Genomic DNA, 26,845 nt, shown 5'->3' with positions numbered 1-26,845 from the left:
ATCGGGAGGGGCTGACGAAAGCTCAGTATTCTCTGCAGTTTGCATGCCTTCACACAGGGATCATTTACCACAACATAAGCCTCCTTGCTAGACTGTTAATCATATGCTTTTGTGTAGGTGTGGTAGGGAATGGAATAATTCAGGTCGGCTGCAATTCGAATCCGCAGCATGTAAGAGGTGTTAATGCTAAAAGGTGAGTGGGTTTTGGAGCTGTTATCGTAAAAGGCAACTGTGACGAGGAAACAGCTGTTTGGTGCGTAAATACCCCCCTTGAGTACGTGTGTGAGGGCTCACGTTTGAATGCGTGTGCGCCTGCGTGGGTGCACACTGGGTCGTTTTTTTTTTTTGTTTTTTTTTTTTGGGACAAACACTTGTGTAGACCGCTGTACTGTATGTGGGGAGAGAAGGTCAGCACCCTGATTTTGGTTAGCTGAGCCATCTGTTCTCTCGACACTGTGAACCCTTGTGCCACCTGTCTCTGATCCTAATCCCCCTTTCTCCATTCTGACCCCGAGATGAATGTGGCAGGACCCCTGTCAGCTATGGCTGAGTTACTCCAGAGAGCAGAAAGAAGTTAGCGAAAGAATAGTTTGCTCTTCTCTCTGCTGCTCTTGTGGAACCATATGGGTCCGCCCACAAACATTTGAAAGAGCTGCCATTTCTTCTCGCAGCTCTGAACTCAAGTATCTGTTTTGAGATGCATTTTCAACTTGTGCGTAACAAACAGAGTGGAAAATACCAGAAAAATAATGGAAATATCATTTTAAAAAGTTTCTACATTTGGTAAAGATGAAAAAGATGCAATAAACAGTGTGTGTGTGTGTGTGTGTGTGTGTGTGTGTGGGGGGGGGGGGGGGGGAGAAGAGATTTTCTGAATGCAACAGTGTCTGACTCAGACAAAGCGTTTACAATGCTGAGCTGTCTATCACAATTAGCCATAATGGCTGATACAAACACAATGCCATCTTATGTTGGAAGCTGCACTGAAATGCAGAGATCAGAGTGTGCAGTTAATTACATAATCTTGTCAAGTCCTCTCTGACTAGTTGATGGAAACACACTCTTATTAACTGGATTTGTGACATCAGTCTTGTTAGCTGCATGAATGCAATATATACCCGAGAATAGAAGGAAGTATCTGTCAAATACTGCTGGTGAAATGCAGCTGCGCCCTTGTGGTGAAGAGCTCCCCTCATCTCACACGCCCAAAATTACATTTCTTGCCAGCCGCTGTGCCATCCACAGCTGTGCTCACTACAGTTTCCTTCAGCCCCCTTTTTCCCTCCATCTCCCCAATTCTCTGTCATCCATCCCTAAGCCAGTGTTGATTTTGTAAAATTGTGCCCCCCCCCCCCCCCCCCCCCCCCTTTCCCATGTTTGCACCTCCCTCACTCCCCTCACAGTAAAGCTAGCATCTAAGCTATGCCACTCATCTCATCTCCTCTCACTACTCCGCTGTCTCCCATTTAGACGCTCTCCCCTCTGGAATCAGCTCTTCCACACTCCAGAGATGGTTGGCTTGCCACATATAAACACCCCTTGCTTTGATCACCCTCCTCCTTCCTTCTGCAGCTGCCATCCACAATATCCATCCTCTTTTCTTCTCCTCCGAACCCTGTGTCCCTCTATGTTTTTCTTTATGTTTGTGCATGCAAGCTTATTGAAGCCCAGCGTTCGAAGGTGGCTAATTAGGAACATGGAAGGACATTAGTTTGGTTTGCGATGAGGAGGAGGAGAGAGTGTTGCAGCGGCAGAATGAGGCAGTGAGCTGACCAGGAGTGGCGTCTGTGTCTTCCCTGTCTTTCTACTTTCTTTCTTCTTCCTCTGAATCAGTGTGGTGTGAGACTCTAAAGTCCTTTAATTACCAGCAGCTGTTAGGCATCCACTGAATGCAAGGAAAAAAAACGAGTGAGGATAAGAATGAGTTGGGGGGCGGGGACGGAGAGTGTTTGATGCTGCACACTCATCGGCCCACAAAACCGAGCAGCATTTTGATTGCAGCTCAAAGGGAGCTCATCATCTCGAGCGCTCTTCAGTCGCAGCCATGTGAATGGGTAGTTCAGCCTTCGTCTGACCACAATCCAAAAACATGGAGTTACGGTGATGCTTACCCTCTCTCTCTCTCTCTCTCTCTCTCTCTTTCCCTCCCTTAGCCGGCATCTCATCGCTGTTAGATTAGCTGTCTAATCATGCCCAAAAGAGGCTTTTCCATCTCAAAATGTCCCACATCACTCCGCTCTCCCTCCATCCTCTCAACCCGCTCCCACATTCTGGGAGAGGCCGAGCGGTTTTGTTGAGATTTGTCAGGATTAGCAGGAAGTCTGACTTCTGTCCAAGAGCAATCCGGTGCCAAGGTCAGCAGTTAACCAATATAGCAAGTTTCTCGGAGTTAGAACATTTTTTACAAGCTTCACCAATTGACTCCCACAGTGAATGACAATTGGTTATTATGATGTAATAAGCGCCTAAAAATTCTTTTCGGTATGTGTCGAAATTAATGCTAGTTTGTTGTGAGGATGACAGCTTAGGGCTATTGGTGTAGTAGGCCCCAGCAGAGAGTGAGTCAGCATTTGATCGCTGCTCTGAGCAGAATAGTATATCACCACTACACTCTGATATCGTATTGTGTAATACTGTCAGGCTGCATGTGGCTCAACTGCTCAGATCTGTTTCAGTAACAGCCCACACCGCAGTCTGATTGGCATAGCGGTCCACTTTTTGTAAATCAGTGCCACAAACCTAAAATGCTGTCACATGATTGGTGCAGCGTCCCGTTGAAGCACACTGGATAGGTGCATGTTGTCAACAGGAACAGTCAGGGTTTGGCACAATTCTATAGTCGGGTAACTGGAAGCAGTCAGTTTCGTTGTCGTGAAATCTACAGTTTTTGTTGTTGTATTTCAACCAGACACCAGTCTTTTTCTTATAACTACAACTTGTTCCTTTAGACTGTTTGTTTATGCGGCACGTTCTTCACTGTGCTGGAAATGATGTCCGACAACCACCGTAAAATCTCCTCTAATTCACCAACGACATCAACAATTAGCCTCACAATGAAAATAGCTGCTTCAGACCACTGTGGATGTCAGACTGTGTGTCTAATGGCCAACTCATCAGCTATCATCAGTTAGCAGTCAGAAGGAAGCAGCATCCATCTTCCCAATTGTGCCTAATGAGATATCGATCACGAACATGCAGGGCCTGTCAATATTTCCATAGATTCCTAGCACACAGGGCTGGTACATGTCGGCTACATGCTGAAATACTGCAGTGTGTGCTGTATGTGTGGGCAGGCAACATATAATACAGCTAATGATTCTAAAAACCTACTGTGTCTGTATTTCTCGCTTGATTTTCTTTTTGAGATTCTTCCATCCCTGCCCTGCTTCCTCTGGCTTTTTTTCCCTGTTTTTCTCTCTCTGTGTTCAGCCCACACAAGTAAAGCTATAGTTTGATGCAGAGCACTGAGCAATGGTGTCTTTGTAAATCTTCTTTCTCTCTCTCTCTCCCCTCTCCAACCCTCGCACAGTATCTTTAACAGACTGGCACTCTGGGTTTTGCATAAACCTTATATGTGTGAGCGTTTTACTATTTGGGCTTATACAAGTTGACTCACTTTACACTACAGAAGTCTGAAGATGAAGTGAATGGGTTGTGCTTCTGCTCTGTTCTGCGTCCCTGCGGGTCCTGTCCTGCAGTGGCATTATCAGTCACCACAGGAGACACACTATGAGCTGGCTGGGGTTGAGTTTGACCCCTGACATGAACTCTGGGTTTCAAACTGAACCCTCACATGTCAGCCAAATCCCACAGAGCAACTTTAGGAGTTTACCATCTCTGTAGTGGTTTCAAATCCTGCTTTTATTTTTTTATTATGCCTCCTTCACTTCCCTGTGTTCCTCTTGTGTCCTGCATTTAAATGGATATTGTCACACTTTAGAGAAACAAATGCCTTGAATCACTCAGGATGAGGATAAAACACTGAAGGAAGGAAGCGCCATGTGTGTTCACGTGTGTGAAGCGTGTAAGCAGCCCGGTGCAGCACATCACTGCTCGACTAATGCTTCCACTTTTCGTGTGTGGGGAGTCCAGGTCCCAGTGCAGTCAGCCTTCATACATGTTTACATTAACACGCATTTCTGAAGAGGTTCAGCATCTGCAGACAAGAGCTCCATTTGGGCAAATCAAATCATGCCAGTGATTCTCCAACATAATGGGTTACCACTTAAAACTAGTAAAGCTTTGTTAGGCACATCAAATATTCAATATACATCTAGTTCATCCTCCACATCTTACCCCTTCCACCAATCCTCCCCCACCCCGCCACCAAAGCATCTCTGTCGTGCTCTCTTTTCCTGTCGGTGTGGCGTTCTGTGGTCTTGTGAGGGAAGGAAGGTGATTTTAAAATGGCTCCCCCTCTGTTCTCTCCTCCTGTTTTTAAACACGGTGCTCACAGCGAGAGCTGCAATCAGACAGGCCTTCGCACTTTCACTGAAGTCCTTAGATGTCGTAAGGGAAGGGGAGGAGGGCTGGAAGAACAGAAATCCTTCCCCGTCGCCTGCCTCTCCTGCTCTGCTCTCAAGGCTGGGATGTGTGTGTATGTAGAGGTGTGTATAAAAGTGTGAAGGATTAAATGCAGGGGATTGCACGTGTTCATGCTGATGTGAGTGTCAGAGTGAGTGTATATATATTATTTGTATGTGGCAATGGTCCCTTCTGGAGGTTGTGTGTCTGTATGTGTGTGAATGGCTGTGTGTACTCATATGTCTGCGTGTCAATCAAACCTCGGCCGAGACGAGACGACGGTGTAATTTCCTGTCAAGGGCAATAGAATAAGACACAGGCAGCGGTGGAATGGACCCCACTGTCTGGCCTCTGCTACCCTCACCCGTCCTTACTGTGGAAAGCATTTCTGCAGACACACAACATTACAAACTACACCGTACATTTTATATAGGTTACAGAGTTAGATTAAACAGATCATGTCTAGGCTTCATGTACACCTTCCAGCTGCAACAGTGCAGCCCACACAAATTGCCACAGGAGTAAACAATATGCTCGACTTTGTTTTTTATGTGTGTGTGTTTTTTCGTGTAGCAGCTCACCTTACATGGCTCTGAACTGCTTTCGTACTGCAGAGGAGTTGTAGATGCCAGAGAGCAGTAATAATGGAGGTGCAAGCAGCTACTTCAGCACCATGGACAGGGCTTTGAGAGAATAACACCCGGGTCGACTGCCTCGAGCTTCTGCGGAAGGAAAAAAATTGTTATGAGGAGCTTATTACAGGAGATGGACTGAAATTACTGCATGTATTTGTACTGTCCATTTGTACGTACATGGAGGTATGCACACACACACACACACACACACACACACACACACACACACACACACACACACACACACACACACACACACACACACACACACACACACACACACACACACTCGTGTGGAAGAGAGTGATGGGGCCACTGAGTGACATGCTATGGCTAGACATGGGGACAAGGGGGGTCCACAGAGGAGGGGTCAGGAGGGGGAATATGAGGAAGGCAGGACTGTAGTCAACACTCAGTGGCATGTACTTCAGCTAATGAGAGAGGCAAGGGGTCAGCTTCTAACTACACAGAGATAATGGCCATCTCCCGAAACCATGGCAACAGCAACCATCCTGCATGCCTTCCACCCCCGCTGCTTCACCCCCTTGCCGTGCTCTCATCTTACTTCACCCCACCGAAATGAATTTTATTTTTTTTTAAAAATCACGCCGAGGAAAATCAATGCAGAGCTTTTTGTCAGTTAATGACTGCCCAGGTTTTTGCATCTCTACCCATACAGCTCGGAGACATGCATAAAACATTGTGCCGCAGCCCACACCTGAAAGCACATTAAGTATCATTTTCGGCTGCCATTGTGGATGTAAAAGAAGCACCAAATTGCAGACAGGGTAACACCTTGCCTAAGAAAGGTGTGCTAATTTCAACTTGTGACAAAGTGAGACAAAGGGGAGAGATGTGCACAGGTAGTGGAGGGAGAGAAAATGTGGCAGATTTCGTAGTGATGAAGGTAAATGTATAGCATAAAGAGGTATGAGAATCAAAAATGCCACATTTAAAGTGAAGAAATACAGTTACCAAAGTAGTAAAGGCAAAAACCAGGTAATCATTTTAGGGGGGGAAGAAAAATCCTGCTGATGTGGCGCTCCATTTCCCAGTGGAAGATTCACACTACTACACTAATTCTACACTTTTCTGCTCTCTAAAATCCCTAGAGAGTACTCTGAATATGAGAGTGTGTGTGTGTGTGTGTGTGTGTGTGTGTGTGTGTGTGTGTGTGTGTGTGTGTGTGTGTGTGTGTGTGTGTGTGTGTGTGTGTGTGTGTGTGCTTGTTCTTGTTCATGTGAGTCTGCTGGATATGGCTTGAACTTCTGACAACATAATTACACACAGAGGCTGTGGATGAAGATGTAGCTTAGCGTCAGTATATGTGAGAGTATGTGGTTAAGAAGCATGATATGGGCCCTAACACACACCGCCACACACACACACACTCATTGAGCAGCCAGCGGAGGATAGGCAGAGCTTGTAGTGGCACATCAGCACCACGGACAGCGGCTGACCCATCAGAGTCCAATTAGAGCTGCTGTGACCAGTCAGCCAGTTAGCCAGACACTGAGACTGCTGGTTGGATGAGGATGGAGAACCTTTTCAGTAATGGGGTGGAGGGAACACACAGCTCTAATAAGAAGTGGGAGGCGGTCGAGTTTTAATGAGGGATGTGGCGGTGCCGCGTTGTACTCGATACACTGCCTGACCATTAAGATCTCTTATGAGTAAGCGCCTTGTAATTTGCACTAGTTACATCTGCGGTGATTGAAGGATATAATATGGGTGTGTAGCGCTTTGTACTGTGGCTTCATAGTTTGTTCATGCTAAATTACCCACTAGTGGAAGTGGCTCTACCGCTGTGCCCTTCGACTTGATTCTGCAGTGTTTTATTGGTTATTTATTTTTTGGGGGGAGGAGGAATGCAAACAGATGTAAGTGATGTTTTTAAGCAATCCAACAAAATAGCAAAAACGTTTCAAATTATATTTCAATATGCCATCTGTTTTGCAAAGCGAGAGAGGGAGGAAAAAAAGCAGTCTGGTAACAACAACATGACTTGCAGTCAGACTCTAGAGCATTTCACATCCACATTCCTGATCAACACCAAATAAACAAATCTACATGACAAATACAGAATAAGAAGCCCAAAGCAGCATCTGTTGTCATTTTCAAACTGTTGTTGGCCAGACCTGAAGTCAAACAGTGCATGGCATGCATTTCTTTTAATTATAAATGCCCACACAGTGTCTTATAAACTACAGCATTCAGACATGGGTAGTCATTCCTGTCACAAACATGAGCTAATAACATCATGTTGAGGAGACAGTGACAGTGTTATTTCCTCCCTACAGCACTGCTGCTGGATATTTGTTATTCCAACTACAACACTGTTTGATTTTCAATTTCTCAGACAATGTTTACTGTTCGTGCTTTTGACATTTAATCCTCCTTTTTCTATCCCCTTCCTTCTCTTTTTTGGATAGAGTTTTAATTTCTGTCACCATTTGTCTTCCTCACTTCCAACTTAAACTGTCAAACAGTGTTTTTATTGTAATATTTAATGTAACATCCGCATTAATTTCTATCACTGTTGTTGCCATTGTTATCATACCTTCCTTTTATTTTTCATTGTCTGTGTTTTTTGTTTTATTGAAACTTTGACAGCACCTTTTTGTCCCTTCCATGTATTCATTCATAACTTTTTTTCCTAATGTAACTAACATGTTTGAAAAGCAAATATCAGTAACTCCCTCCTATCTCTGTCCCCTTATCCTCTTCTCTGTTCAGATGCTCCCAGAGGAATCGTTGTGAGCGTGCAGATGAGCCGTACCGTTTCGCCGCCTCTCTCAACCAGTGTGTGAAGGCCACCGTGTACCCAGACAGCATTGCAGTGTCAGAACCCAGTGTACCTGTAAGTTCACACACGCAGACACACGCATATCCCTACACACAGTACACAAAATACCCCCAATCCCATCCACCGCTTGCAACTCGACAATGAAAAATTAGCTCCTATCTACATATTTTCTACCCACGTACCAGAGGCAGAGCATTTTAAATGATCCCACATAGCAGTTCACCTAGTCCTGATTGTGGGTGATGCATAAACATTAGATGGGAAGCTTCGTGAGAGCTTCACGTGGGCGTTTCAGCATGCATATGCTCACTTGTTACAGAGCAGTCAATATGTGTGCCAAGACGTGTTTGTGTGGGTGGGTGTGTGGGTGTTAAAGTTGTCCGAGTGCAGCCGAGTACAGTACAGTATTTCCACATGGACTGAGTCAAAACAGGCAGAGATCATCAGTGAAAGGCTTCGTCTGTCCAAGTTCTGGTGATAGCTGTACATCTGCACTCACTGACACCTACTTTGGCTTTAGACACCCTCTCTGATGAGGGGTCATTTCATCCACATAAGCAAACAATCTATTCAGATTAGTATAAGATGTCAGATTTATATCGATCTACTTACAGGCACCACAAGATTTTTTTTTTGTTGTCCTTCTGTACTGCTCAAAAGCAGCTTATTTGGACTAAAATATGAAACATTCTGCCAAGACTTTCTGTGTTACAGATTTTCACATGATTTCTCAACGCTTTAATCCAAGTAACAACCCAAGTGGTACTAGGCTCTTCTGAGATGTCTCTACAGCAGACATCTCCAGACCTCTTCAAAATTCCCAACAGCAAATGGACTAATAGGCTGCACAGACTTTTTCCATGTATTTTTGTTAGGCACAAAAAATTCTGCTTAATGTGCCAATCGCTCTGGCAGTACCTCACCCCACACTGATATCGCCTCCTCAGCAGACCTTTACTCTGTTGTCCACTTTGCTAGAAGCTGTTGCGTTACATGCTAGCAGCACGTTACCGTGTTTCTTTCGTCCGTATCAGCAACAGGGTCATCTCACCGAGCCATTCACAAAACGTTCACACAGACCTGGCAGGTTCAGACAGCCATCTCCATGACAACGCGTCTTCTTCGTGTGGGCACCTAGACAGATAGTAGACGGATAGAGAAGTCAATGAAATTAGCTTTACTAAAAATCTGCCACCAATTAGGTTGGTTGCTGCCAAGCTACTAAAACACCCACCACCATCATCATCTGGGAAGGCAGAGGAACCAAAAGAGCAAAAATGTACAACTCAGAGATAGGCTTATTTTTTTGTAGCGGTCTTGCTGTGTCTAAGTTTGTGTGTGTGAGAATGCGAGCAAATTTTGAGTGTTTATCTGTATATGTGTGTTTGAGAATGATGAGAGCTAATTAATGTGAGAGGTTACTCAGGGAATTCTGCATTGAACAAAAGACATTGATTGCTGTGATTGCTGTAATCAAGGATCTCTCTGCCACCTCCGAGTGAGGCAACACAAACACGGTGAAAGTAAAACAGGGGGAAGACGAGAGGTCCTCAGCAGAAGGGGGGGGGGGGAGAGGAAGAAATCATCCGTCCTCTCAATGGGTACCAACGTAAGCCAGCTAACGAGGGAGGCAGTGTATAGTCAGCTACTGAAACAGTCAGCAGATCTTGAAAGACCTACAGTTAAGCTGCTCAGCTGCCTCGCCTGTCCCAGTAGCCCTGCGGTGTTTAGTGAGAGGCAGATAAAACAAAGAGAAACTTCAAACGGTATGGCCCAAAAATAACAGCTAATGGAACAAGGCTGTGAAATGCCATGGTGATAATTATCCAGACTGCCTCTCTTGGCTGGAGAGCCAGATCACACACCCTGTGCAGAATACATTTATTTATAGGCAGAGCAGCTGAACGCTCTCGCCCCAGTGTCACTGCTCTCCAGAGAAGGACTTCAAACGCCTTTATGTGCATCTGCATGTGCGTGCTCTATCGCATATGTACTCCGCATACTCCATTGTATGCGTCTATGTGTGTAGTTTTTGTTGCTACTCTTTCCTGTATCTGTCTCTCCTTGTGAGTTCTAGTGAAAGAGGAAAGAACAAATAATATTTGCTTTTTGGCTGTTTTTTGTTGTTGTTGTCAGTTTTCTTCATGCAGCTGAGTGTATTGACCACAGAATGGATCACAATTTCTGTCTCTGCTTCTGGAATAATATCTTCTATGGACAAATGGAAGATTAAGATCTAAATACAGTCTTATTTCCCATATTATGCCGGTTTTTATGGCGCAGAAACAATTCTTGGCAAAGTGGATGCTCAGCTTTGCCAACAGCAGTGTGTTCTTTTTGCATTCTGTTTGGAGCTTATTACACTGCTGTGTTCAAGCCACTGTGTTTTTTCACAATTTCTTCACAGCCTGTCGTGTCTCTCTTTACCAAAGATGCAAGTATTAATGTCCGTTAGCGTAGTGCAATACAATTTTCACAAGTTTCTTTCCTAATATGACACATCGCACATCAGCCTGTTGCATCGAGTAGCGTAGGAACATTTCACATCTGACAAATTTGAAATTTTCCCATTCGGATTGATGCTGAAAATGTTCTTCACAGCAAGCATTTATCAAAACCTTTGTCTTGCGCTTCCTCCGTATGCAGCTTCTGGTGAAGGTGAGCGATGTTCCAGACCTTTCTGCAGGCATCACCTGCTCCTTTGGCAACTTGACGGAGGTGGAAGGGCAGGTCAATGGCAATCAGATACTCTGCGTGTCTCCTGCTGCCAAGGATGTCCCCCTCATCCCCACTGACCAAGGTACATACAGCAAACAGACACTGTTGTTCCAATGTATTCACTGCAAGACAATGAGTGGTTTGTATGTGTGTAGTCAGCTCACGGCAATTAGACAAGACTTTTTACACATCTAGACAGCATTACTGTTGGACTTCGATTTGCCACTCCCTGTTGTTTATGCCGGACTGAGCCAACTGGAGACTCACTGAAACATCTTTAGCGATCCAAAGCTAGTTTAACCAGTGGCCGTCTACATAACAAGCACCCACTGATTCAAGATGAATTGTCTTGTTGTGAAGTGTGCTACACACAAGCCTGGGCCACATTAGATGCGATGGAGGTTCAGACGGAGGTTCTCTGGCCCGTGGTCCAGCTGCAGCGCACTAAATTACTTCCCTCTGATTCGGATAATAGGAGACGATCTGACATGCAAGTTCAATCAGCCAGGGGGCAATTAGAGGGGATGACAGTGATTTCTGTCTTAGCATAGCTGAGACACAGACAGCTGGTCCTTTGCTTACGTGATAAATATGCAAATCACAAGCATATAACAAGCAATCATTCTATTTCCTGATAGTAAGGAATTTTATTCCAGCAGAGGTCAAAAGAGCCAATCAACAATTTTTACCTCAACTCACAAAATCAAGGATGTAACACAGAGCTATCTGAGGTGTACAGACACAAAGACAGCTTTTAGGTCCACGAATAAAGATATGCTAATCACCTCTATTATACTATTCATAGAAATCTCGTGACCTTTCAGGCATTCCTCCAGCATGGTAAATATACAAAATAAATACATCACAGCGGTTCTGGCATCCATTTATTTGCAAACATATATACCATTATGAATATTAACATCTGTTGTTTGACAATAAATGCCTCTTGTTTGCAAGCCAAGATGGCTGCAGGGTGTCAAAACTAAACACCCTGAATAATATATCATGTGCAGCGTGTGGAAATCACTGTGTGTTTTGGGGGTTTGGTAATCCTACTCCCTGTGAGTAAATGACAGCCCTGTTTGCCCAGAGCTCCCATGAGGAGTGGTGCATCAGGCCCTAATATGAATGTTCTCCCCCAGGTAAATGTCAGCCAATCCTCCCTGTAAGCCCTCCCTCCATCCATCTAGCTATCCATCCACCTGTTTTACTTCACATTCATTCCCCCGGGGCCTCCTGACCTCCCTGCTATCCTTCTCCTCCATCGCCGGTCCCCCTAGCAAGCTTTTCTATCTGTTGCACATCAACACAGATCATGCAGTGCCGATGACCCGAGGAGAAAAGAGGGAAGAAGAGAAGAAGATGGGAGGAGGAGGAGGAGGGGAGAGCAGGAAATTAGATGAAACGTGGAGAAGAGCGGGAGATAATAGAGGAGAATAAAATGATGGAGGAGAAATTAAAACGAAATTCTGCGAGGGGGCGGAAGGAGAGTTAAGGATGAAACTGCGAGGACACTTAACTCATTAAAGAAAATAGACGGCACTCTTTCCCACCAAGGAAAAAGATCCTAGAGGAGGTTGTGTGTGGACAGGACCTCTGCACTGCTTTTTCAGATCCTGTGAGACAAATGTGCAGTCGTAGAAGTGTGTTGTGAGCCTGCTGCACAGACTCGTGTGCAACAAACCCTGATTCCCAACAGGTGCTGTGGAGAGAACAGAGCGCTGAGGGTCAGTCAAGCCGCCTACACACTGAATGTCATCTGAAAATTCAGGCTGCTCTGCACATGCACATGTACAAACACGCACACGCACATATTTAGGAGTCTGTATTCTCATGGGGAGAGATAAGAGGCTGTTTTTGCACAGTCACAGCTTTGTTCGGCGAAACGCAGGTAAACAAACTTCCGTCTGATGAAATCATTCTGTGAGAGAGTGAGATTTGCACACTTCATTTACATATACTGTATATATTCACAAGTAGTGTTCCTTCAACTTGAATATATATATATACGTATACGCAACTTCTCACAAGAAATCCTGCCTTTCTAAATACCCTGTGTAAGTCTGTGCCAAGAACCATGGATTGAGACATACTGTGGAAACTAATGAGCATAAGATTTAATTAAGTCTGCTGATCACAGCTATGCAAAATAATTTAAAGATTTTACATGTTCATTAGGTTGGAATTCAGGTGCTCAATAAGTGTTGATCTCCTGTCTCTTCTCTTTCAGACTGGTCAGGCGTTGAGCTCAGGCTCAATTCTAAGGAGACTGGTCAGATGCTCATCAGCACAGAGGTCAAGTTTTACAACTGCAGCGTCCACCAACTGTGAGTATCACTCTCTGAATCCATTCTTTCTCTCTTCCTTTACAGAAACAGTGCCCAAAACCTGCTGTCCAATACCGCTGAATCAATGCTCTGGGAATTAGTTACAATTTGTCCTTAACCTTAGCCTGCCCCAGTCCCCCTAAAAATATCCTCTGTAAAAACTAATGCAATCTGATCTGGCTGCTTCCTGTGCCCCACAACAGGACATTTCTGTGCTGTTGTGCTAATGAAGCCTTATCCTCCAACATGCTGCACTACAACACACTATCCTTTCTGCTGAGCAGGTCTTCAGTAGGGATTTCATGCCCATTTTCATGCCATGTCTGTCCCTGATTGAGTGATGTTGAACTGAATCCCTGGATTGGAGATCTCGGCGTGTGTGCGTCGCCTGTGCAATTGCTCGCCTCATTCCACTGTGGCAGATTCTGTTTGTGCGAGATCCAAAGGCCTCGCTGACTCGGGAGTATCACTGAGTGGAGAGCAGCAGAATCAGGGTATTACAGCAGCGATACTAGCGGGGGTGCAGGAATCATAGCGTGTCACATTATCCTTTGACTACCCCCTCGACATCAAAACAAAATGTTTTAGCCACTGTCTCCTTTCCACATGAAAGGTGGCAATTTCTCTCTCTTCTTCCCCAGCTTCATATGGCTGTCTGCTGTCTGAGAACCCTGTCTGAGTAGCACAGGATGCAATTACCAGCTCTCACATCAGCTCAGTTAATCGGCAACGACAAACATGCTTGCACGCGCACGCGCGCCCTCAAACACACAAAGAAAAATGCGCACGCTTGAAAAGGGCATACACTCTTCCTTGCATGCTCCGATGCCAGTTCCAGCACACTCTCGCACACAAACTGTACACTTAGTTTGCCTGAAGGTAAATCAGCCATATTTTTTTAATTAGTGTGCTTTCCAGATATACCGACCATGCTTTTGCACCAATGAATATTTCACAATCAGCAAGTGTGCACCTTATCTCAGACAGAGGGAAGGGAGGAGGGCCAGCTGAGACTAACGCGCGCTCTCTGAACAACTGTTCTTGAATACATAGTGCAGTAAATTCCATCACAATCAATTAAATGTGAGTGCTCTTTGCTATGGCAACATGCAGAGAGTAACAGTACTCGTAGCGCCATATTTGCACTTCCTCCCATTGTCTTGTCCTTTCTTGTATTTGCTCATCTCGCATCCATTCACCCGTATAACATGCACCGTAAAGGAAAGTGCATTCGCTTAAGTACTGTAATGCAATTAATATACATAGAATATAATGATCATGAGATATCCCTACTTTTTGGATTACATGAAGTAAATCATTGTAAAATCCTGCAGTGACCATCTAATATAATATGTGTGGTTTTACAGTAAAGTAAGATGAACTGTAGCTCCACATTATCAACTCATGATGTTAAAATGCGGCTCGTGCATTAATACATTAGTAATAACAATCCAATAATGTGACTAATAATGATGGCACATAGAGAGGTGGGTTCTTTATGAATGCAGGATTTGCAATGGAGTATTTTTGCATCATTGCGCTGAAACTTCTACAGTAGCAAAGACCCTGAAATTGGCTTTAGTCACTGGCTGTACAATATGTATCCTTATAATGACACAAGCGCGCACACACTTGCATATTATACATGCAAAAGTGCTCACATGCAAACACGCACACACCTAAAAGCTAGTAATTACAGCAACACTTTAACAATTCAGGGCTAATGGTAATTGCAGGATCAAGCTGTGCCAGTGTCTTATTTGTCCTCATTACTCAGCCCTCTCTCTCCCCCTCTCTCTCTCACTCTTTCTCCATCTGATTGTGGTTGCAGGGGTTAATATTCCACCTCCCGTTCACACTTGACACACGGTATTAATGTATGGCAGTCGAAAATGTATGCAGGGAGAACTTGGCCCAGCAGCTATTAGGTACCGTGCCAACCACAAGGGCACGACAACAGCAGGTGCCCACTTGGGATCTGAACTCATTTCCTATGTGGCATTTCCCCAACTTTGGCTCACTCGCTGTCCCTCCTTGACTGCGCCGATTTATTTTTTTAATTTTTTCCCAGAATCCCTCACTCAGTGTGTGTGCACGTGTGTGTTTGCAGGTGTCTGTCATGTGTGAACAGCGCCTTCCGCTGCCACTGGTGCAAATACCGCAACTTGTGCACCCATGACCCCTCCAGCTGTTCCTTCCAGGAGGGACGAGTCAACGCTTCTGAGGTTGGTGGAACACACACGTGCATGTATGAGTTAACCTATCGTCTCCTCTGTCGTCCTCTTTCTCCCTCTCTCATGCGCATTTCTTCTCTCAGTTTCCTTCTGCCTGCATCTTGCTCTGTGTTCCAGCTTTGTGTCAGCCTCGGGGCATGTCTTCAGAAAGACAGCCATCTAAGCTCTTCTATTTCCGAAATGGTGCTTCTCATTCAGAGCTCTTGTTCTCTGCAGCAGCAATTAACAGTCTATTATCCCTGCAGTTGTTGAGCTTAGCATGTCTCAACAATGACATAAGATCACTCTGACCATGTCAATCATTTGAGATGGGAACAAACTGCTTCAAATATGCGTGTGCGCATATGTTATGTCTACATGCACTACTTTATTATCTGCTTGTGGATGCTGTTAAATATTTGTTTTTACTGATCTAAACCCATTGGCAGAGGAGCAAGATGTGCATTGGTAACTGCTCTCTTGGGTGTTAAGCTACATTGTATATGGATCTCCTGCCGACGTCACAGTGGACACCCCTCTAGCAGCGTTTCAGCTCTTATGTATTTTGCTGTGTGAGTCTCTCAGTTGTATTAATTAGATCAGATGCTTTAATCTGTGGCAGTGTTATGAATAGAGGCCAGCTTCTTTCTGCCTGGCAGAAATAGCAGCTGTTTAACACAGCTGATCCCATTCTAAAGCCGTAGTTGAATCTATATGATCTAAGAGGACTCTAGTTCGAAGGATGTGCAAAGCTAAAGGTCACAGCTTTAGTGTTAAAAGCTGTGATTTTGATCTTGATCGCGCGAATGTTTCTTCAACATCATACTGCGGACAGAATTGACCTCTAATTGCTGAATTGTACTGTAAATCACTAAGCACTAATACCATTCTCACTGAGCAGTTGTACAATTCCTGTCTTGATAATGTGTCCTTCAACACTCCAGTATCAGCTCAGACGCTTTCAAAGGTCAAATTAGTCACTTTTAAATTCTAACTCGGAATGGATTTCTACTTCATCTTACTGTGTTTTTTACATCTTCTATTCATCCCTCTCCTGTGGAATTGTGACTCCTCTCATCTTGCTCGTGACCTAAACGACAAAATGCACCATTCTCATTTTTTTTTCTTTTTTTATTGACACTCTTGTGCTCTCTGGCCTGCGCTTGTTCCCTCCAGGACTGCCCCCAGCTGGTGCGTTCTGAGGAGATTCTGATCCCAGCAGGTGAGGTGAAGCCTATAACCCTGAAGGCCAAGAACCTGCCACAGCCTCAATCTGGCCAGCGGGGCTATGAGTGTGTCCTCCACATCCAGGGAGTCAGCCACAGAGTCACCGCCCTCCGCTTCAACAGCTCCAGCGTACAATGCCAGAACAGCTCGGTAGGTTGCAGGTTTCAGCTACTGGCTGCTTATTTCAGGCTGCTTTTTCCCCTTTTCTGCTTTCTGTGTGTTATCATTTTCAGAATTCCCCTTATTACAGGAAACAAGCTCCAAGCAACGAGGAGCTTCTCCTTAGATCTCTACATATAGTTAAATTGATATGCGACATGAATACATCTCTGGACAGCACAGCTTTGCTTTCAAGGCATAAACATGAATCACAACTGGTAATATATATCAATGAAAAACTTTATTTAATCATCAGTGATGGGACTATATGAATCTTACATTTAGCTCATTTTCTATGAAATCTGATTTTACTAGAGTTTCAAATCCTAAAGCAATTAGTGAACACACATCATTACCCCATAATGTGCAGTTGACTGAAACGAGGGTGAAACTTATCCAAACTGAGCTAAGATGAGTAAAACTGGTCATGCATGATTTTGTGGGGTTTTTTTTTAAACTATTTATTTGGGTGCACATCATGCAGAGTACACACAAATAGGTAATTGCATTGGTTATATTACTCTCTGTACAAAATGGGTGCCAGATCATTTTGCCACATAGTGTGTTTACGTCTGTGTATGTGTGCCATTTATTCAGTGGAGATATAGTAGTTTTAACCCAGGTAATTACACTGGAGATGACTGCAGCATGGCTCTGCCCTCCAGTCAAGCACGTTCTGACTCCTGCAGTATATATTCCCAGAGGAAGCACAGACATACACATTTTACTCTCCTCTCTCTCTCTTTCTGTCACACACACATGCACAATGAAAGTCAGGCTGGCATTAAGGGCACAGGAGGCAGTTAAGGACAGAACCTATAAAGGCCAGAAGGGAGGCTCAATCTTCTGCCCAGCTGTCCCATTTCTTGTGGGTTTTCACTTTGTCAGCTCTCAGATACTGAGATGATGTAAGTTTGGGGTAACATTGGAAGGACATAGTGCTGCATCTACCAAGACTCATGGGGATTGAAATTCTCAGACCTCTCATTGAAATCCTTCTTTTTTTGTCTCTTTTCCACCTTCATCTCCATCTCCGTCTCTTATTTCCCCCCGCTGTCCGTTCGCCTCTAGTATTTGTACGAGGGGATGAAAATCAGTGAGCTGCCTGTGGATTTCTCAGTGGTGTGGAATGGCAACTTCATTATTGATAACCCCGAGAATATTCAAGGTAAGAACGGAAGATGCTGTCAACATGTGCTAGCAAACAGGATGAAGATGGACAAGCTCTCCATCATTTCCGTGATCTCTCGCTGTGCTCGAATGTATCTTTTCTGACCACAGCACAAGACAGTATGTGTGTATTTCCTGATGTTGTTTGTAAATCACATGTGTACGGTATCTTAAGACATTTGTTAACACATCAAAAAAGAGATACTTCAACTGAGCAGACCCACTGTCAGTTTCCCTTAAAAAAAAAAAATGCTCAGTTGCTCTGTGTTCACTGCACTGCGTTCTTCATCCCACAGTGCACTTGTACAAGTGTGCAGCCCAGCGGGACAGCTGCGGCATGTGTCTGAAGGCAGAGCGGAAGTTCCAGTGTGGCTGGTGCAGTGGAGAAGGAAGGTGCACGCTGCGGCACCACTGTCCCCCCATCAACCCTTACACCACCCGCTGGCTTAACCTGTCCAGCAAGAATGTGAAATGTACCAACCCACGCATCACTGAGGTCAGTACCCATAATCCCCTGTCCGTCCTTTCCACCTGCCCACGTAGATCAATGTGCAATAATCAGCCACCGTTGCAGAATGTGTTTTCAATCTCGTCACAGTTCTCCGCAGAAGATCGCGAGGCACTCAGCTCATACTGCTGGACTGCATTTCAAATTCTAGTTAACAGCCCTAACAGCTTGTAACAGCTTGATGAGACACTGCCATTGGTGACAGCGGCAATGCTGTTACATAGTTAAAGCCCTTCTTTGTATCCTCCAAAGCACGTCATGACCAGTAAAGTGCAGTACGCCCAGACTACACTTGATTCTGGCATGCCCGCTCTTTTTTTTAAACATTTATGCAAAAGTTGAGCTGATAACAGCAGAGTTCTTAAGAGATGGGTAGCACTCTTGACAGTAAAATGTCTGATTTGAGAGGCATTGCATGAGAAGTAGCTTCTCTACTCTACTCGCTTTTTTTTCTGGATCCAGGAGAAATGAGATTAAACCTTCCACAAAGCTCCCTGGGGTGCTTACCCCAACTAATGCCTGCTTTCAGCATTTGGTGTCTTTCTTGCAGCCTTTTATCTGGTCTATTCCTTTCTGTGTCTTTTCTCTAATTAAGAAAAAAGATGTAGACCTTGCTTATTTTTTGTACGATTGCTGATGTACCTGAATGACTGTATGTGTTATGCTCACGGGTGCTCATTCATGTGAGGGTTCTTTTCTCCTTAGGACTTATCCAAGGGCACACGCACACATGCACACACGGGGGCAGAGGTATTCAATTTTAAAGGGGCTGTCTTTTGACATCTGCCTTCTCTTTGCGCAGTTTGCACAGATGCCTGCTCATAGATTTTAATGTATTTTTGTCTTCATACAAGGTTATTCCATCCCTTTGAAAGTAACTTTGGCACCAACCAATGTTAAAAAGTGAGCTTCACAAGCAAGCTTTGAATAACTCGCAGTTTCTAATACAGCTAGCCTACAGTTAGTTGTCTTACATATCTTTAGCTATTCATGCAGCTAACAAGCAAATGAATGTGTGCTGCAGCTTTTGTTTTTTTCCCCCCTCACTCTCTCAGCCTTACCAGTGTAGCAAAAACCCCACATAGTAGCTTGATATCTTCTGCATCAGCAGCACAAGGGTCATGACCTGGAAGTCTGTATTTGTTTTCCATAAGTGGGCCTTTGCTTGCTCAGGCTGCCTTCTCCTCCAGCCTGGTGGGTTTGCTGTCATACAGGAGTCAGCCCAGGAGGGACATATTATTTAATTAGGCTTGGTAACACACCAGTGCATTGTGGTTAACCCAGCAGACCTCTCTGCCTCCACATTGATCCATTTGACTTCTCATTCCTCCACCACATACTCACATCGTACTCGAGCCAATTAAAAACTAAAGTTAACAACTTGGTAAATTGATTCGCTATACTACACTCAGATAACCCAGGAAAAGAGACAAGCAAGGAAAGAAGCCCTTCCCTGTTTCTTTTTTTAATTCAGTTCCTCCATTCTTTCTCTCTCTATCTATTTCTGTCTCTTTTTCTGTCTTCTAACCCCCACTCATTTTTCCTCCCTGTGTATCACTACCTCTGACTCATCCTGGTTATTATGTCCATTATGCCTTCAGTTTGTCATTCTATGGCGCATGCTCATAGCCACCCACAGGGACATACCTCATTCAGCTCTCTGTTTTCATGAGTGTTATGATGATGGTATGTGGTCTCAACACCTTCGTCTGTCACTCTGAGAGAGCTGCATGACAAAAAGTACTTACAAATATTCATGAAAATCCTTCAATGTTAACATCAACTATACAGTATTTGAGGGTTTTTTCTTGAGCGGGAAATGCTAAATGTTAAAAGCTTCCAAAGTTAGGAAAATGTTCATGGTTTACCTATAAATCATATTGAAAGGTACATCAGAAATATTAGATAAGCAATGAAAAGAAAACACGGCTTAAACTTACTTTTAAACCTTTGATTTGTTGTATCCATCTGTTGTCCAGTGGTGTATTGATTACAGCCTGTTTGAGCTGAAGAGATATCACCTTAAGATATTTCCAGAAAATGTTTACAATACCAGTAAACATTTTCTTAAAACTGTATCTCAAATATCTGCAGTGAACATCCCATTTACTTGTCAGTTTGCAGGAATCACATAGGAGCTTATGGACGCTCTCAATGTCAACAGTCATTCAGAAATCCATTACACATCAAGGGCAAAGAGATACTAATTTCTCCATGTGATCTCAATAAGATGCTGTTTTCTGACCTTTAGATGTTGGCTTCATACGCAGCACGCCATCTAAAGATTGATGAAGTGCTGCAGTGACAATGTCAAAAGGCATTTAAGAATTACAAAACATCAAACACTACTTTTGAAGCAGATTGAAGTGTAAATGTAATTATTATTCTTCAAACAGGGCCTCAATCAGCAGCAACTAACAACATATTACAGGGTCAGTCTCTCCTTTAAGTACAGGAGATGGGTGACGTTAAAACTGTGAACGTACTAAGGGTTTATGAGTGTGAAAGAACAGAAGATAAAGCAGGGAAATTGAGCCATGAAGGGGTGGGAAGTATAAAAGAGGGGTAGTGGGGTCACCTGTGGTCTATCAGCACTCTGATCTGTTTACGTCTGGAGGTGGCAAAACCAATTCTCCGTGAGCATGTGCTTCCAGATACACACCGACACACCTATTCTCCTCTTTGTTGGCAGCGGAGTCGGCGTTCGTTTGTGCTCCGCCCTACCCCCCTCGTCTCTCAGTGATTACAGTTTCTTTAAGAAGCAGACATCCCCCTGGTGGGCTGAATTTATTAATAAATTTGGTTTTGATTGTATGCACCAAAGCCCCCATCATGAGCTGATTTGTATACATACTAGCACATTAGTAGATGTGCCTACCACAAGATAGGCCTTTTGAATAATTAATGCTTCTATTAAGTGCCACGGTGCCTCCCACCATGGGCCATTAATATTGAAGAGATGTAAGCCCCTGCTAACAGCAGAGGGAACAACATCAAATGAAGCTGGGAGTTGGATGGGCATATGAAAGGCGTCTCCTCAATAGGCTTTGGCCGTGGCTTCTGTATGAGTTTACAGTATAGTGCAGAGGCTCCCTTGCCTCCCAGTGACAGTGAAAATAAACTTTAGGGAAGGAAGATAAACATGGGATTCCTCTCTTTCTCTGTGTTGCTCACCGAGTGTATGCACGCTTGTTGATTGTTGATATTTTGAACACCACAGGGATAATGGGTCTGTCAGTCAGAATCAGATTGCAACTGAACTCTCCTCACTGCTGAGAGTGCTTCTGTACTGTATGGGCACTACCCTTCATTAATCTCTAGCTGAAGAACAAATATTACACGGTGAAACAAGTGTTCGGCCCACACATCCGCACGCAAACCCTACAATAGGTTAAAACTCCCATCAGTATAGTCGCGGATAAAACCTCATTTACAAATACACCTCTTATCTGATCCTCTTGTCTCTTGTTTTCTCCTTTTTACGCACTAAAAGCTCCTTTTCATCACAGGCCATATCTCGTGGCTGACTACAAGACATTTAAGGCCCCATAAAGTATTTAGGATGTAGTTTGTTCGGGTACAAGTGATCAGTGGGGTTTTATCAAGCCCATTAAATGCTACTCACAATTAAATGTGACAGCCTCGAATTAGTCTGAGCAGAGTCCAAAGACAAAGAGATTAGCTGCAAGCTTCTAAATTGTATCAAGGGTTATTTCATGTCAAAAGCAAATATACTGCCATGATGGAAATACGTCAACTGTTGGGTCGGGTGGGAGAATCTCCCTGGAGCTCCAAGGAGATAAAATCCTGGTGTAATAAATCTGTAGACAATGTTAAAGACTGATGGTGAAGAATATACTGTAGAATTGCTGATATTGTGTATTTTAATGGTAGATGGGGTAATTAAATATCGTTATTGCTGAATTGCCTTGCAGAGTTCCTTTGGGCTCGGTCAGCTGCTGTAGTTACAGCGACATGCTAGGCTTGCATAGCCTGAAGGCAGCTGGGTCGGTGTGTTGCTCTCTGCTGTATGAGTTTAGCCTTGGCTGCATCAGCACATCTTTCCCCACCATTACTTCAGCTGAATATGTCAACACCACGCTGACAGACAACTCCAGGTTGTTTGCGCTGAAGGCCATTCTCTCCATCGGCATAGTTGGTATTTTCCTCAAAATAACAGATCGTTCACTCACAAGACAACCTTTATGTTTTGCAAGTTCCTTTTTTTGTCAATTAGAATGTCTCTCTTTCACCCCATCCCCTGTTTCGTGTTTCTGCTGCATGGCTCTTGCTACTGTACGGTTGTAGTCAAATCCGAGGGAATGTCTCAGGAAGTAGTGGCAAGTGGGCAATACTCTGATCCCCTGAGCTGGAGAGAGATAGATTATGCTCGAGAGAGTGCACGAGTGGGAACAGGGAGAGCGGCGTGCAAGTTGACTGGCTGTTTGCTGGGAATTACCCTCTATTGACAGTGTGACAATGCCAGGCGGGCAGCAAGCAGCACTGCCGCTAAAGGGATTACACAGGGAGCATGGCATGGCGGCACTGGGTGGGAGAAGGGGGAGGAAGGACAGCAGGGTGTGCGTGCATGACCAATGAGGCATCCTCTTCCCCATGAAAGACAAACTGAATGGTAAAAACAAACAAGAAAGCTGGTGCTTAGAGGAGGAAGATGTGTCATCCGGCCTGAGGGAGACGAGATGATGAAAGACATAAAGCAAAAGAAGAAAAAGAAATGCAAACAGACTATTTTTCAGTCATATATGAAGACAAATTCTGCCTTTCTAAAGATCATCTACAGTATGTGACACTATGTGATGACGGTCACTCTGTAAAGGTCATTAGAATCCATTTAGGGCAATCAAAGCACAGCCCGTGCACAAAGAGGATCCACATTAGCTTTAGCCCCTTTGTATGTGTGTAAGAAGTACAGACACAGAGACAAAGAGCAGCACTTCTCTCACGCCTCGCAGCTGGAGACATCGGCGGTGTGCGTCTTTGAAGTGGCGATTTTTCTGTGATCTGTTGAATCAAGGCTCTATCTGCCAATGGGGAGCTCAGTCAAATGGGTTTCATGCATGGATTAGACTGTCTTCCTGTGCTTGGTCACCATTGGAAAGGCTCCATTTCAGCCCCAAGGGTAGAAGGAGGAGGTCTCCAAGCTTTTAGCATGCCCATCTGTGATACAGCACTGCTGTCCTGTCACCATCCCTGCCTCACCTGTCACCCATCTTGGCTGATGGGGCTGAACAGAGTGGCATCCACTTTCCCCTCGCTGCTCATTCCATTTTCTTTTTACTCCTCTTCTTACTGTCAGTCCCCTTCTCTTTTTGCATGCTCTCTATTTCTCCCTCTCCCTCTCTTCCCTTCCTTTTCTCTCTCTTGTTCTCTCTCAGGCCCTTGCATTGCTTATGTAACCATCACTAAGTCTTCTCGAATAGCTGCTGCCATCGCCTGACATGGATATATTTAGCCATTATGTTTCCCCCTCTCTATATTACCCTGCATGCCCAAGCAGTGCTAAAGATTCATGTATTCAGACCCCTCAGGCGGTGCAGTGACACACTTACTTTACATCCAGAGCAATTAATGTCCACTGAATCTAGATTACAATGCCGGCATCCCACAGGGAAGCTGCAATGCCCTGGTGGGAGTCGGGGGTAGCGAGGGAGGGTGTACGGCACCTCTTAAAGGGTCGCCGTCACGTGGCACTTTACAGCTCGGTGAGCGGGTACAACTGACTGTTGCTTTGTTTCCCCCCTTCTGCTTGCATGGCCAGTAATAGCATATTGATTGTTTACATAGCACTAGCAGCTCCACACTGCAAAGTGACAGTCACCTCCTCCCTGCTGCCCTCCTCTTTCGTAGTCCACCTATTTCCTTTTGCCTCCCTGTCCAACAAACAGTACTGTCCGCCCTCTTGATCTTTCTTTATCTTCCTGCTCCTTTTTTCTCCCTCCGGTTTCCTCCTCCTTGTCTTCTCCTCTCTTGTTTAAAGGGCTGGATAATGGCCAGGTTGGATCCTCAACAGGGCTCTGCAGCACAGAAGGCGCTGTGCCACCCTGTGCCAAGGTCATGCTGGGCAGCCATATTGCATTTATGAGTAGGTGGTCTCCACTAAGTATTAATGCAGCCCCTTGTTAGATTTACCATCCATGGCAACAGCAGCAGATTCTGAGCAGGCGGCTATCCAGACGTAATAATCCCTCTTATTTTTATTGTGAACTTCCTTTTATTGGATTTACTGATTGCACAGTCCAAGAGTAGGCAATCGTTGAAGAGAAAAGACGGTTAAATGTGTCGTCTTCACATGTGATTGTGTGTGTGTGTGTGTGTGGATGTAATATCATATTTAGACAGAAAGAGCTACGAAGCATGTGCCGGTAGCTGCAGTTGTGATTAGAACATGCTCTTGGCACAGTGACTCATGGCATGCTCTGACATTCTGCGGGTGCAGGAGCGGGGAGTGTTCTTAATTGCTTTTACAGCCACCTGGACCAAAAGAGCATATTTACCCTTGAGCATCTACAGAAACCTGTGCTCATTTATAAGTTTCTATAAGAACGGGCGCATCAACCTTCTCCCTGACTTTTTCAACCCTGCAGGTGACCCTGTAGCTGGACCCCCAGAGGGAGGCACTCGGGTGACCATCCACGGCACCAACCTCGGTCTGGCTTTCTCTGATATGGTGGGCAACGTGGAGGTGGCAGGGGTGAGGTGTACGCCTGTAGAGGATGGCTACATCATCGCTGAACAGTAAGTCATGCAAACAAGATAAATGATTATTATTAGTGTTAACTTGGTGATTTCAAACTTCCTTAAACATTGTTCTCAGTGTTGCATGAGCCAAACATTCCAATTAGCAAACAACTAATTTCTTGGGCAGCTGTCCTGATAGGAGTGCGCCATATGATATAATTAGATGATTTGCACAGAAATATATAAATTAATAATTTTTGAACTCATTTAGGAAATTCTATTATAGAATGTTATGTCATCCTTGTTATTTTAATAGTAAAAGAGATTTGCAGGACTTGGTGAACGAGTGTCTTGACAAGCTACCAGAATTAACCAGTTAGCGCCTGTCAATCTGACTAGTGCTGTGCTGAATAAAAAGAAGATATCCAAGAAAATTCTGTTATTGTGACAATAAATGACCACATTTTAGAGTAATGACTGAAGAATTTCTTCAGTTACTTTACAAATTAATGGCTCATTTATTGATGTGATGGTTGATTTCACACGTCTTCTTATTTCTGGAGCATTAAACTGTGCGTAATTCCATAATACGTAGCAATGAACTAAATCCATTGTTAGTACTACTGTGCATCAAGCCTGGGGTTTGTATATTTACAAGACATAACACAGCTAAGAAACTCTAATCAGGATATGTGTATTGCGACAAAACGTTGCCCTCCCCACCATCCCTGCTTTAATGAAGACTGGAGCAGGTCCAGACAGCCTGGTCCTGACATTGCTGTTCTCCCCCTGCAGCACACTAGCCCAGTTCTCTCTCTGCAGCTCATCTAGTCAGCAACAATCCCATAACAGCTGTGTGTGTTTACTTGTGTTTACCTCCCTAATTGTCCCATGCTGTGTGTACATCACGGTAAAGTCTGCCCCACTCACCCTGAACTAATGAAACGTGGCCCATGCTTCACAACTCGCCCATCTACCCCCTCCTCGGGCTAGACATGCAGATGTGTGTAGACTTAGAAACCTCAATGCCTGGTGGCTGTTTACCCTCCTCAGGTGGTGCGGGCCTCATCCGAGATAGACAAGGATGTACACATACCGCGTTCATTTACACGAACCTTATATTAACATATTGGGACTGAGATGAGGTTGGATTGCCTTTGGGTATTGGGCTTTGTTGGAGGAGGAAATGCAATTCTATACAAAAACTAATCCTATTAGAGTTTTTGAAGGATGCTGTACAGAAGGCGCAAAAATACTCATTATCCAGCTACAATAGGTTAATAATTAAACCTTGGAAAATCAATACATTATGAGGAAAAAAAAGTATTACAACTACGCCATTGCAAACTCATTACTGAGAACCACCGCCCTCCCTAGAAATATTATAGCAATACTTTTAGAGCTTTTTTTTTTTTTTTTTTTAGTTAGGGCAAAGCTCAGAATAATTGGCCTTTCTTGCAGGTAGTTTAAAATTCTCTCTTCACTGACTTTAAGACTTTAAATTTAAAATGTAAAGCGGTGGCACTAAGTCATAGATGACACACATGCACACACACAGGCTATCACAGTCATGGCTCTCAGAGGAGCCTTTAACCCTAATTCTTTCTTTGGCCTACTTCTGCCCTCGGAAAGAGAACAGCTAAGCATTGCACCATTACTGTAACTCACACACTTTTAGTCTAATGCTGCACTTACAATGTCTATGTCACATACACATGCTTGCCCTATTGCTACTACCCTACAGGTTATTTTGATGCCCGTATCAGAATGATTCTGTGGTAAAGGGCTATAGATATAACATCAGCTGATGTGTAGTGCAAATGCCATACAGTAAGTCTTCTAGCCCTGTACTGGGCAGT

General features: G+C 44.3%; 1 protein-coding gene across 1 annotated transcript in view; it reads left to right on the top strand.

Annotated features, from left to right (window-relative positions):
* plxna2 (plexin A2) overlaps nucleotides 1-26,845 on the top strand; it is a 149,632-nt gene that overhangs the window by 74,385 nt on the left and 48,402 nt on the right. Inside the window, 8 exon segments of the mRNA XM_051949196.1 lie at nucleotides 7,896-8,019; nucleotides 10,612-10,765; nucleotides 12,914-13,010; nucleotides 15,121-15,235; nucleotides 16,400-16,600; nucleotides 17,681-17,777; nucleotides 18,076-18,279; nucleotides 24,893-25,043. Coding sequence (XP_051805156.1) covers nucleotides 7,896-8,019; nucleotides 10,612-10,765; nucleotides 12,914-13,010; nucleotides 15,121-15,235; nucleotides 16,400-16,600; nucleotides 17,681-17,777; nucleotides 18,076-18,279; nucleotides 24,893-25,043 — 1,143 coding nt within the window.

This window comes from Acanthochromis polyacanthus, chromosome 6 (assembly GCF_021347895.1).
Source record: "Acanthochromis polyacanthus isolate Apoly-LR-REF ecotype Palm Island chromosome 6, KAUST_Apoly_ChrSc, whole genome shotgun sequence".
NCBI classification, from domain to species: domain Eukaryota; kingdom Metazoa; phylum Chordata; class Actinopteri; family Pomacentridae; genus Acanthochromis; species Acanthochromis polyacanthus.
The sequence above is the reverse complement of the archived record's forward strand: the minus strand, read 5'-3'. Positions and strand labels throughout refer to the sequence as shown.